Source organism: Coregonus clupeaformis, chromosome 1 (assembly GCF_020615455.1).
Source record: "Coregonus clupeaformis isolate EN_2021a chromosome 1, ASM2061545v1, whole genome shotgun sequence".
NCBI classification, from domain to species: domain Eukaryota; kingdom Metazoa; phylum Chordata; class Actinopteri; order Salmoniformes; family Salmonidae; genus Coregonus; species Coregonus clupeaformis.
In genome coordinates, this window is record NC_059192.1 from 45,024,905 (window position 1) to 45,037,621 (window position 12,717).

At 42.0% G+C, this 12,717-nt stretch overlaps 1 protein-coding gene across 4 annotated transcripts in view; it reads left to right on the top strand.

Annotated features, from left to right (window-relative positions):
* LOC121569219 (cilia- and flagella-associated protein 46) overlaps positions 1-12,717 on the top strand; it is a 105,892-nt gene that overhangs the window by 50,559 nt on the left and 42,616 nt on the right. For all 4 annotated transcript variants that reach the window (XM_041879994.1, XM_041880023.1, XM_041880005.1 and 1 more), the window contains exons 35-41: positions 80-155; positions 723-875; positions 1,079-1,279; positions 1,384-1,490; positions 1,746-1,928; positions 2,060-2,192; positions 4,892-5,089. In XM_041879994.1, the coding sequence (XP_041735928.1) occupies positions 80-155; positions 723-875; positions 1,079-1,279; positions 1,384-1,490; positions 1,746-1,928; positions 2,060-2,192; positions 4,892-5,089 (1,051 nt within the window). The remainder of the gene's footprint in view (positions 1-79; positions 156-722; positions 876-1,078; positions 1,280-1,383; positions 1,491-1,745; positions 1,929-2,059; positions 2,193-4,891; positions 5,090-12,717) is intronic.

The following is a 12,717-nucleotide window of genomic DNA, read 5'->3' on the forward strand; positions in this document are numbered from 1 at the left end:
ATCTGTAGTGTTTACTCTTACTCTGTTACTAGTGTTTTGTCCTGTTTTGATCTCCTGTACATTCATTATTTCATTGCAGGTGTCGCAAAGCTATAGCTTTACAAAGAGAGAGAAACAGCCTGTATATGGATTATAATTGCAAAACTGACAATGAGGTTAGTTTCAAAGCGCCATAGCTGAAATGACCAAGCAGGAGAGACTAAATCTCTGTACCATACAAGGTGTATTATCACTGCAAGTGTTTATAGACCTAGAATTTAAGAGAAAGAAAGCGAAATGACCCCTGAAATGAATAACTGTACTAGTTCTTAGTTTGATTATACTTTTATTATAGTTGAAAGCATGATTGGCAAGCAGCACAGGTGGATTACAGTCAAACGCAGACAGGGATGTATGTCCTAACTGCACTATCATAATGTGAAACTCATATCACATCATTATCACAGGTTCATGAGAGTTTAATTAGTTGCATCATAAAATTTCATATGGCCATCACTCATGTCAATCTTGCGAGCATTATTAATGGTTGTAATTTCTCATTGCCTTAACCAGAGATCTGTAGCCCATGAACAATCCTTTAGATTTACAGTATCTTCAGACCTAACCTATTGAGTTCATTCCATAATTCCATATTTTCCATGAGGTGCAGGGCCTGGGGATTGAATAGAATTGAGGGATCAGAATTCTGACAATGCTGCCTTTGTCCATTTCTCCATTTACAGAAGTCTGAGGTTGACCACATCCGTCTGTCTGGGAAACAGTGTGGGGATCTGTGTAGTCAGGATATCTGGCTTGATAAGGCTGAGATATGCCTTGGTATGGGGCTGTACCAACCAGCCAGACAGCTACTGGCAGAGGCCCATCTGGTGGCTAAGGTGAGTTCTTTCATTTTGAGTAATTTTGTCAATAGTTTGGTATTATTTGTCTAAGTAGTCCACTGCATCTTTGTGAAGTGTTTCTGTGTTTCGGTTAAAAACGTGTCTCCTATTTATGTGTATGTGAAGCTCTTGTCATAACAGTTAAGCAATTATTAAGCAATTCACTTTTATTCTGTTTTATTCTTATATTGTGTGCTCAGGAGCTGGGAGATCAGGCTGCAGTAGGGAGGAGTCTGCTTTCTCTTGCCGTCCTGGCCAGTAAGGAACAGAACCACTCTCAGGCCTTGGCACTACTAGAGAAGGCCCAAGGCATGGGAGGTGACGAGGACTTCTGGTACAAGCTCACCCTGGCCCTGGTGACAGCTACGGTGGCCCAGAGGGGCCAGGATACAGACACCAAGGTCAAGACTGTTCTGTTCTATTCTATTTTATTATATTGAAGCTCATTTACCTCCTCTGAAGCAAATCTTGTCCTTTTCAATGTGACCACTCTCTCCCGTTACAGGCAAGTCAAATAGTAAAGCAAGGCTGTGTAGCCCTGAAATTGATGCTGGAAAAGAGGCGGAACCGAGGTCCTGATCTCAGGTTTCTGATCACGTCTCTGGAGAGCAGGTAAGGCTCTTGCTGTTAGTGTTCTCCAACTTCGGTCCTGGAGAGCTTCTGAGTTGTGCAGGCTGTCGATCCAGCCCCGCAGGAAATCACGTTATGGTCCAGAGTCAGACTCACCACCTTGATTAGTTTGATATTTGAATCAGGTGTCGTACTGCAGGGTTGGATCAAAAGCCCTGGTGTACAGTGTTCTCCCCTCTGCTGTGACCAAAGCAGACCTCTAGATGTCACTGACTCACTGTGATGTCTGTCTTTCAGAGGGGCGGTGGAGCGTGTGCATGCAGCCAGCCCTGTCGAGCCCAGTGAGGCTCTGTCCACCCAGTCAGTGCAGAATCTCATGGCTGCCTGTGACACCCTGAGAGAGACCGCCAGTGAGTTCCTCCGACTGGGCCACAGAGAGCAAGCTGCCGAAGCTCTCCTGGAGCACGCACATGCTTTGAGGTCAGACATCACCACAACACCTCATAGTACGATCTATCCAATTTGGGATCAATATCATTCATTCATTCATCCTGTCTACTATTCCTCTGTTGGTCCGCTTCAAATCATTCACAGCATGTTCTGCTTTGTAGGATACTGGCTAAACACACTGACAATGAGGGGAAACGGCGCCACCTGCTGGATGCCTACTCCTTCATGCAGCAAGCCGTCTCCGCACAGGAACATGTGGTTCTGAACGCCCAAAGCCTGTTCCCATCACAAGAGGTAAAGCACATACTGTATATCTTCCCAATATCAGCCTTCAAGTCAGAACCTCACAAACAGAACATACCATACAGTTCAAACTCTTAGGTAATACTTTGGACTTATTTTTAAACCCGTTGTAATTTTACTAAACATCACCACCAGCTTGAGTCAAGTTATTCTGTTAGATTCTGATCTAAGGATGACGTGTGTATGAAACAGAAAGTGTTTATTTATTTATTTTATTTATTCTGTAATTTTTACCACCTTTTTTCACCAATTTCGTGATTACGATCTTGTCTCATTACTGCAACTCCCCAACAGGCTCGGGAGAGGCGAAGGTCAAGTAATGCGTCCTCCGAAACATCACCCGTCAAACCGCGCTTTTTATGACCCGCTCGCTTAACCCGGAAGCCAGCTGCACCAATGTGTCGGAGGAAACACCGTTCAACAGACGACCGAAGTCAGCCTGCAGGCGCCCGGCCCGCCACAAGGAGTTGCTAGTGCGCGATGAGCCAAGTAAAGCCCCCCTGGCCAAACCCTCCCCTAACCCAGCCGACGCTGGACCAATTGTGCACCGCCCTATGGGACTCCCGGTAACGGACGGTAATGACACAGCCTGGAATCGAACCCCAGGCTAGGCTGTAGTGATGCCACAACACTGCGATGCAGTGCCTTAGACCGCTGCGCCACTCGGTAGGCCAGAACGCATTTATTGGAACCATATCTCAGCAGTGTTCTTCATTGTAATGGAATTTGCAAATCCTGTTTTGCTCAGCTGTTACAGTTCCTCAAAACAGAGTTCTGGCTATCTGTCCTGGAACTGAAAGCATTTGCAGATGGCAAACAAATTACACTCTATTTAGAGAGTAACTGAACATGTTGGCAGGGTTGAGATTTGCTTGTGAAAAGTCCATATATAGCTTGTCAGAAAGCCTGATTCGCTGCTTGGACTCCTGTCGACCCAGGGCTGCCAAGTCCAAGTCAGTGCTGCTAAATTATTTATTGAATTCATTTTGCCCTTTGTTTCACTAGGGATCTACATTGTTACATTTTCCAAATGGATTATTTTATTATAGAACAAGGAATTCCTAAAAAGGAGAGAACCATTCATTATAAAGCAGATAAATATACCTATAAAGAAGATAAACCTCCTGATCTGCCTGTTAATACTCGCTCAATAAAAATGCCATAATCTGGGGTTTCTTACTGCCCATGGTATCTCAGCCAGTGGTGATTCTAGCATGTAAATCTTGGTGGGGCAAACAAAAACTAAAATGTGGGGATGCATGGCAGCAAAGCCACAACACAACACTAAACAATACATTAATTGCACTATAACGGTGACAAACGGTGCCCACAAACTGTTAGGGCCTACATAAAGCTGTCCCAACAGCAGAGTCCCAACTGCAGAGTCCCAACAGAGTTACCACTGCTACACCTGGCTATCAGCGGAGCCTTGTCTGGCAGCAAAACAGTTCATTCAGCCTTTTAAAAAAACATAGCTGATATGGCTGACTTGCTTAAACAAATGTGGTTTCTACTGACAATTGAAATGTACAAACTATGGCAAAAGGGGACGACAAGCGGATAAGAGACAATATAACTATTTGTTCAGCATGGGCCGTTCTTACAGTGTTCTCCCTTTACACCAAGTCAGAACCGTAGGATAAATAAAGGGGGCATATAAGCAGACAATGAAAGCTCTTACAATAGTCGATGATTACATTTCTCTAAAACAGGTGACAGAACACTGAGCCAATCACGGCGCAACTAGAGAACATTACCAACCCATACGCTCCGTATTTTCCGCTGGCTGCCCCACCACCACAGAAAGCACTGAGCTAGGCTGAAACCCCTGCATTTGGGAGCTGCCTTACTCAAGAAAGCAAAAAAGAGACCATGTTTTCAAACTGATATGTGACACGTATTAATGCCAAAATAACATGCTAAATGTGGGGCTCTGCCCCACCTGCCCTGAATGACAGGTCGCAACTGATCTCAGCCAAATCATTACTGAACGTGTGTGGCCTCTGGTGGACCCACCTATTTGCTCCAGACCTCAGTTCATATTTGAAGTACATCTTGATCTAATCATGAAAGGACATTGAAATAGCCTCTTGCTTCATTATTAAAACACCTGCTGAAATCTAGAAGAATCCAGTTAGCCAGATACAATCTAGTTTGAAGGTCTAATTCTGCATTTAGGATTCACTGTCTGTAGCCCTGTGCTTTCAGCAGATGGTGCTGCTGCCCCAATAAGTTACATGGAAATGACAAACCAAATATGAAACCAGCAGTGTATATGAATTAATTTACTCTCGTGGAACCAGACGAGTGTCTGGAAATTGCATATAAAGTTTGTCACGGAAGATTTGAGTTCATTTGACCCAATCTACATTTATTTCTTGGTAACTTCCCTTTCATTGCGTAGTAAATGAAGGTGTAACTTTTGTTCAGTCTGAAGATGTACATCGATATACATTTATCTTCTTCATAAACTTTTCCATTATAAAGGAAATCAAATTCAGATCTAAGGCTTTTAAAGCTATCTTGTACTGGGTTGAAAAATGAGCTGGGGCCAATAAGACATTTCACTTCTTGCATTTGCATTTACAGTGGTGTCTGTGCGTGTGTGCTTGTTGTTGTAATGTGTCTGTCTGTCTGTCTTTCTTTCTTTCTCTTTCTATCTCTCTTTCTGCCCTCTGTACCTTCCACAGTGTCAGCCCCTGTCTCTCCCAGCCATGAGGAGGCTGTTGCGGGTCAGACTGGCTCTGGCTGAGCTGTCCTTAGGCATGCTGGAACAGGTGTGTGCTGAGGAGAACAGACTAGCCCTGGCCCAAGACAGGAAAGCCTCTGTGGAGAGAACCATTGAGGAGTTTGTACGCAATACACCAGACCTCGGCTCTGTAGAGCAGGTAAGGGCATAGACAAGAGGCTGTGTCCGAATATCCATACTTGTGTTCTAAATAGTAGGCTTTTTGGGTATGCGAAAATTGAACGTTTTATAGTATGTGACCTTTCTAAAATGTTTTACGCTTTAAATACCAGGATGTCATACTCATTTCGCTTTTCATCAAGTAGAATTCGCTGCACACTGAGGAAGAGAATCATATTTTCACACTCACTTGTGTTTGACAACAGTTGATAATCAGAATAGGGGATACGCTCAAAAAAAAAAAGAAGGAACAAATGGCAGCGAACAAGGGCGAAAGCGCATTCAGTATGAATGAGTAGTATGTTGATATTTGTTGCATACTGCATACGTTTTTACTAAACAGTACGTTCTAAATAGTATGTAGTGCTATTAGTACACAGTATGTAATTTAGTAGTAGACAAGACAGATTTCGGACATGGCCATAGACCGTCAATCCCCGTTTCACTGGCACTTAAAATTGGGGCTGGTGATGCCGTTACTATGCAACCACCAAGCGGATCACTGCTGGATGCTGACACAACGTTTAGCTAGCTCGTCTGAGCTTGTTGCTGTTAGCTAGCACATGGACAAGCAGTACTGCAGTAGTCTGTTATGCTAGCGACGATGCTAACCATTTAGCTAGCTAGCTAACGTCAGCAAGCTAAATTCATGGCTCTGAGTCTGTAAGGCACTGGCAGGAGTATGGGGTAACGTTAGTTACAGCATGGTGAGGGTGAATTAAATTCTTCTTCTTGCTAGCTAGCAACATTAGCAAAGCTAGCTGCAGTTACATGTTGGCTACCTAGCAACATTACATCATTTCTGGAGGCAGTGGAAATTTGACCTAGCCCACCAAGGCCAGCCCAACCTGGGTTGACTTCAAAGTCCCAATGGAAACGGGGCTTAAGCCAGTGTCAATGCGATCGGTACTGTTGATAAAACAAGTTTACTGGAGAACGGAGACCAAGTAGAGACTTTTGGACAAGGTGGATAATTGTATAATATAAGGCAGTTTATTCAGAGGTAAAGATATCTGGAATCGCGTGCACGGACCCGTTTGTCAATCTCGTAGGGAGATATCTGAGAGAGCCCCTAAACATTGTGTGCTGACATTTTATACAATAAAATGAAGTAGGTTGATTCTAGTAGTTCTGATCTTCTGATTGGTCCTGATGAGTTGGGCGAGGTCCCCTCCAGGTTAGTATCACTGTTGCATTGGCTCTGAGTCGGGTTCTCTGTCTTCAGATGTTCAGCCTAAGAGAAGGGGGTTTTTGTGTGTGTGTGTGTTTAACAGTGGTGTGTGTGTGTGTGTGTGTTTATCAGTGGTGTGTGTGTGTGTGTGTGTGTGTGTGTGTGTTTATCAGTGATGATGTGTGTGTGTGTGTGTGTGTGTGTGTGTGTGTGTGTGTGTGTGTGTGTGTGTGTGTCCTCAGAGCAAGAACTCGTGAGTTGGAAGAACTGAGAGACCTATGGCGTGGGTGTTGTCCATAGCCACCTGCTGATAAGGCTGACAAGATAGAAGTCTTTTGTGCATTGTATTAAATACAAAGGCCCAACACAAGATGGGTCATGCACAAGATTTTAGTCAGACCAAGCTATAACATTATATATTTACTACGACAAATCCCTCTCTTCACGTCTCCCCAGAGACGTGACCAAGTAACAGTAAAGAAGGAAAGCTTAAGACGTGACACAAGCTAACAGTGTAATTGGCAAAATAGGGAAAACTTTATCAGAAGATAAAGTTTTGATTCCCCCTCTTCACGTCTCACAAGAGACGTGACATAAAGCTTAAATGCTGCAATTTGGCAAAATAGGGAAAACTTTATCAGAAGATAAAGTTTTAATTCCCCCTCTTCACGTCTCACAAGAGACGTGACACAAGCTTAATAGTGCAATTGGCAAAATAGGGAAAACTTTATCAGAAGATAAAGTTTTACATTTCCCCCTCTTCACGTCTCACAAGAGACGTGACAAAAGCTTAAATGCTGCAATTGGCAAAATAGGGAAAACTTTATCAGAAGATAAAGTTTTACATTCCCCCTCTTCACGTCTCACAAGAGACGTAACAAAAAAGCTTAAATGCTGCAATTGGCAAAATAGGGAAAACTTTATCAGAAGATAAAGTTTTACATTCCCCCTCTTCACGTCTCACAAGAGACGTGACAAAAAGCTTAAATGCTATTCATCATCCAGATATCCTTGGTCAGCATCGTCAATAGCAAGCAAAGGAAACATCTGACCGTTATCTGCAGGATGTGGATCAATAGCGGTGGTTATAATCCTGGTTGTCAGCGTCCGTATGCATGGAATGCAACAGCATCCACAAAGCACTAGAATTGCAGCAAAAACAGAGATGGATACAAGTATAGAAGAAACAAGCGTTTTATATTTACCAAACGCATCCATCCAAGAGTCCCACATTGAAGTATCCACCCCTGAGTGGCTCTTCATTTTGCCATTAAGAGTTCGTAACCCTTTCAGGGCGACAGTCAAGCTGCCATCTGTGGCTGTATTGTTGGGAATAAAGGTACAACATTGTTCACCAAACATAGCACATACTCCTCCTTTTTCAGCCAGGAGCATGTCGACAGCAATACGATTTTGGAAAGCCATGAGAGAGGTTGCAGCCAACTGGCCATGCACCTCCTCAAAACCTTGTTGTGTCCAATTGCCTAATTTTTGAACATTAATGTATGTAGTTAATTCTATCGACGTTTTTATTAATGGTATAACAGTCAGCACCCAAAAGACACTAACTGTACTCCATGTACCCATGTTCAAGGACAGTTTCACAGACAACAAAGAGAGAGTGTTCTTATCAGCCTGTTATGTGAAACAATCCATATCAGTACAGTGCTCCTCCTTAATGCATTCCTTCCAAGCTATTCATCACATACAGATCTAATTAAAAATAAAAGCCAACAATTTTATGGTGTCACTCTAAACAGAGTATAATCACCCTTAAGAATAACAGGATATGGAAATTAAATCACAACATTTAATGTTAATAAAAAATAAAAATAATAATTTTAACCATATATAACCAATATTAAATATAATTTATCCAATCTACATTTTTATTAATTGTTGACCACCAGAAAATACTTGATTCAAACCCAGCTGCGATCTGATTGTGGATCCCATCAATATATATCCTTTCATCAAAGGATCCCGGGAGGAGGTCCTACTTTCTATGTGACAACTCACCAGTCTCTGACACGTTTGATTGTTTGCGTATGTAGGTGAGTTCACAATCAGTTATCACCACACATCCATCAGATGTCAGCACGGGCCTGGTTTTGGCTCCTATAATCCTCTTGCTGCAACAAAGAGGAGAGATTTAGTCATGGTCTCTTTAGGTGTGACATTCTCTGTGTGGGAGCAGGAGCTAAGATGCCCTACCCTGTATCCTATCCTTACTAGTCCTAGAAAAACAATAATAAGAATCCCCTGTGACTTCAAATTGAGGCAACCCAGGTCGGGATGACTTTGTTATCGGGGGAAACAGATAGTGCAAGTTACCATAAGACTCTTTCACCACATTCCCAGGTGGCTTGCATGGAGGAAAAACCTGACAGAGAGTTAAAGCCTGTCAAGGGGAACGGAGTAGTTGTTAACCCTGGTTTGGCTGTCCCACAGGCAAAACAGTCCTATTTAGACATCGTTTTTGCCATATACTGAATCCATTCCAACCACAGGTTAAGATTTCTATACCCCGTTTCCACCTGTACTACTTCCTCCAGGTCTATAGTTTTGCACTATCTTTATCACAGCCCCGGTCTCACTACCTCCCTCAGAGAGGTTTACTCTAGAATTTCCCCTTTCCCTACGTCTAGCTGTCTCCTATGCCTTTTCAACTTGTGTTAGGTTAACTACCACTTCTGGCTGAAACAGGAGGGTCCGTGTGTGCTAGGAATATGGCCCCCACAATCAGACAGCTACCTACCGTCGGGAGACCTGTGAATCCCCACCCTTGCCCTGAGAACATGTCAGATGCCAGAGGCCAACCCATTGCTTTACCTTCTATCGAACTCACACAGGGATGATCAGACAGGGTAAGGGAATCTTCGTTAAGGAGCCAACCCCCGAGCCCTAGTGGTAATCGGATCTTTCTCCTAACTCTGTGTTTGTTCGTCAGGTGTAGCTGGTTTTGCCTTTTTACAGTGTGTGACATGGACCCAGATGGATCTCTCAGCTATTCTGCTGGCAAAGGCAGTACTTGGTAGGGCCCTTCCCGCCAGGCCTGATTCAGTCTCCTGGTTAGATAGAGTGGGTCACCTTCTCCTTTAGTTCACCTGTGGGGCACAAAACTTCTGACATACAGGTGTGGTTAATAAACTATCATACATGTTTTTTTTAAAAAGTATTTTGTCCTCTCCTTCATATATATTTAATATTTAATCCAACCATCCCCCTCTTTGACACATGATTTGGCCATGTGTCAATATTACCACCTACCTAAACAATCACTTTAGTTAATATTGGTATTTCATTATCCAATTGCCATTCCTCCACTCTCTCTTCTGTTATTTATGGTTCAAATCAAATATATTATTACCAAATTATAATCTTCTTCACAATTTTCACAGTACTATAAATTACCCTCAACTTAGTAAAATAAACTATCTTAAAGTCCTCCTCTCATGCCTTTAGAATTTACTAGTGTAGATGATTAAAATAACACCAGAATGTTAAAACAGAGTTCAGAGGCCATTGAAATCATTTAACGAACTGTTTAATCCCATAGTATACTAAACAATTACCATTATTCTAAATATTTCATAAATGTTAGTTATCCCAAGTGTTCATTAAGTCCTCATGACATTCATTCTCATAAGAAATCATATATACCCCAAACTCAGCCAAAACCTAAAAAATCCATAAAATTCACTGTGTGCACCTTTAAGACCTATAACCCTTGACCTGCTGAAAACCCTCCAAAATTGAAACAACAAGACTTTATTAACATCATACTAGGTGTGTTGTTTTCTATTTGAAAACCCCAATTAAAAAACAACAACCAGACAGCCAGGTCATGAGGACTCCTGATTTCTCTCTTCCCCTTCTGCCTACAGTTTCTTAACTGGTGCCCTTTCCTTGCAGTAACTACACGGTTCCTCACATTCTCTAGCAAAATGTCCCGTTTTGTCACAATTGTAACACTTCCACTCACTCCTGTCTCCACTATTACTATTTCCTTCTTGTCTGTCTTTGCTACCGTAACCTCTCTTCTCTCCCTAGGTATTGACTAATAGTCTCACTGTCTCTAATTCAACACAAAACCCCATCATCCAATTAATTTTCATACCCATTACTGTCAATGCCAAATTAGGTTTCTCTGTTCCTGTTGAAGTGCTGAGTCAATAGTAGCCAATTCAAACACCTCACAATTTGGATCAAAAAGGGTTCCTTAGTCTTCCCCCACTAGAGTCTACTATTTCTCCCTCAAGGACTAATCACGCCTTATCTTCCTCTTTCTCACGCTCAAAGCTGGGGGATGGACTTCTCTCTCCTCTCTCCTGTCTGATGGATTGCATGTCTCTCTGAGACTATTACACAATTCAGTTATTTTCCCAACATACTCTCCGTAATCGGCCCATGGCAAAAGTGTCCTATGGGCATCCCCTGAAACCCACTGCCCTCTAACGGCAGCCCAAACCTTACTATTCCTGTCATGGGGTGGGTCATTCTTTCTACCGCTCTGGCCACGTCCTCTGTGTTCATGGCCTGTCTGCTAAATGGCATATTATTATTATTACTGTATACATCTAAGGTTGCTGGGGCCCCTTTCATTCCCCCCCCCATCAATTAGGTAAGGCTATCAGTGGGTACTTGCCCCCTCCTACTCTCTCTCTCTCTCTCACTGCTCATTTCTCCTTTACACACCTTATGTATCTGTTTTAAGCATGGATTCGAGTTTATCTGCGTCCAGACGTCCCTCAAAACCATACCTCTCCCTCCACCTGGTTATATAATGGAGATTTGAAGCTATCCCTGGATTCCATTTTAATTACATCAAGCATTTCTCGTCCCCAGTAAATTCTGGGACCTCTTGTGAGGATTTGCCCCCCCCCATGGTTGGTACTGTTAAAAATCCCTTAGCCACCTCTTCTATATTACAAGTAAATTTAAAGTAATTCAAAATAGCTTCACACAACAACCCCTCATAAGGAGTGCTCAGCAGGAGTCCAATTCCTATCAGAAAACATACATACAAACATTTACCTCTGGTCAATTTCGGTGATTCTCCCCCACCTAATGATGGGTCAAATCTTATCCACTCATACGTCAAAACACACCTACCACACAACCTATCTAAAATAGGACCTTTTAACTGTGGAAACTCACAACCTATCAGGGATAGTAGTGACGGCCATGGCTATTTCAGTATATATATATATATGTATATAGAATTTCGGGTAAGGTCCGACTATCTTGGTGTACTTAGCCCGTCACTGGCCGAGGCCAGCAATGTATTCTTGGTGCCAACACCGACTTATCTCAGGTGCCCCACCCTCGTACACAAAGAATTTTCAATAATTTATTATTAGGAATTATTTTGCAAAAGGTATTATTGTTTTTCAGTTATTCGAGTTATTATATATTTTCCCAAAAGGTATCAGAATCGCCCTTTTGGAACAATATATTAACAAACTCGAGCGCTTCTAAAATAATTATCAATTTTATCCTAGGAATTATTTTGCAAAAGTTATTATTGTTTTTCAGTTATTCGAGTTATTATATATTTTCCCAAAAGGTATCAGAATCGCCCTTTTGGAACAATATATTAACAAACTCGAGCGCTTCTAAAATAATTATCAATTTTATCCTAGGAATTATTTTGCAAAAGTTATTATTGTTTTTCAGTTATTCGAGTTATTATATATTTTCCCAAAAGGTATCAGAATCGCCCTTTTGGAACAATATATTAACAAACTCGAGCGCTCCTAAAATAATTATCAATTTAATTTTAGAATTTAGGGAAATACCAACACCACAAGAGGGAAAAAGTACAAGTCAGCTTTCAGCGTAGCGGCTGCATAACATGCCGAATAGGACTCGGTGGTCCTCTTAAAAGTTATCAACTAGTTAGTCTCATGAAACGGCCAATCTTACACAACATTCAGGTTAACATTTCAACATTTACATTTGCATTACATATCAGCATCAACACATTAATTCAGTTTGAGTTCCTCACAGTACATCTAGTTGAGTGCCAAGTCAACCATTGCCCGACTATCTGAACTTGTATTTTTATTTTATTTTATTGATTCTCCTCAAGGAGACTCCCAGTCGTTTAAACCATTCAACTGGCGTCTAGTCGGGAGAACCTTTTCTGGACTTGGATTCTCACGGAATTAACTCAACCCGACTATCTGAATCTTTTTATCAAGCCACCAGATCCTTCTCTTGTGGATCAAATAAAAGGGTCCATTTCTTGTGAACCAAACCTCTGTAATAGGCTCCTCACTAGAGAGCCACACTTCAACAGAAAATAAAAGTCGGTCCTTCTCTTGTGAACCACTGTAACTAGACTTCTTCTCTTAGAGTCACATTTCAACAGTAAAAACCTAAGATTTATCAGCATCAACAGCAAAAATAAAAGGGTCCTTCTCTCGTGAACC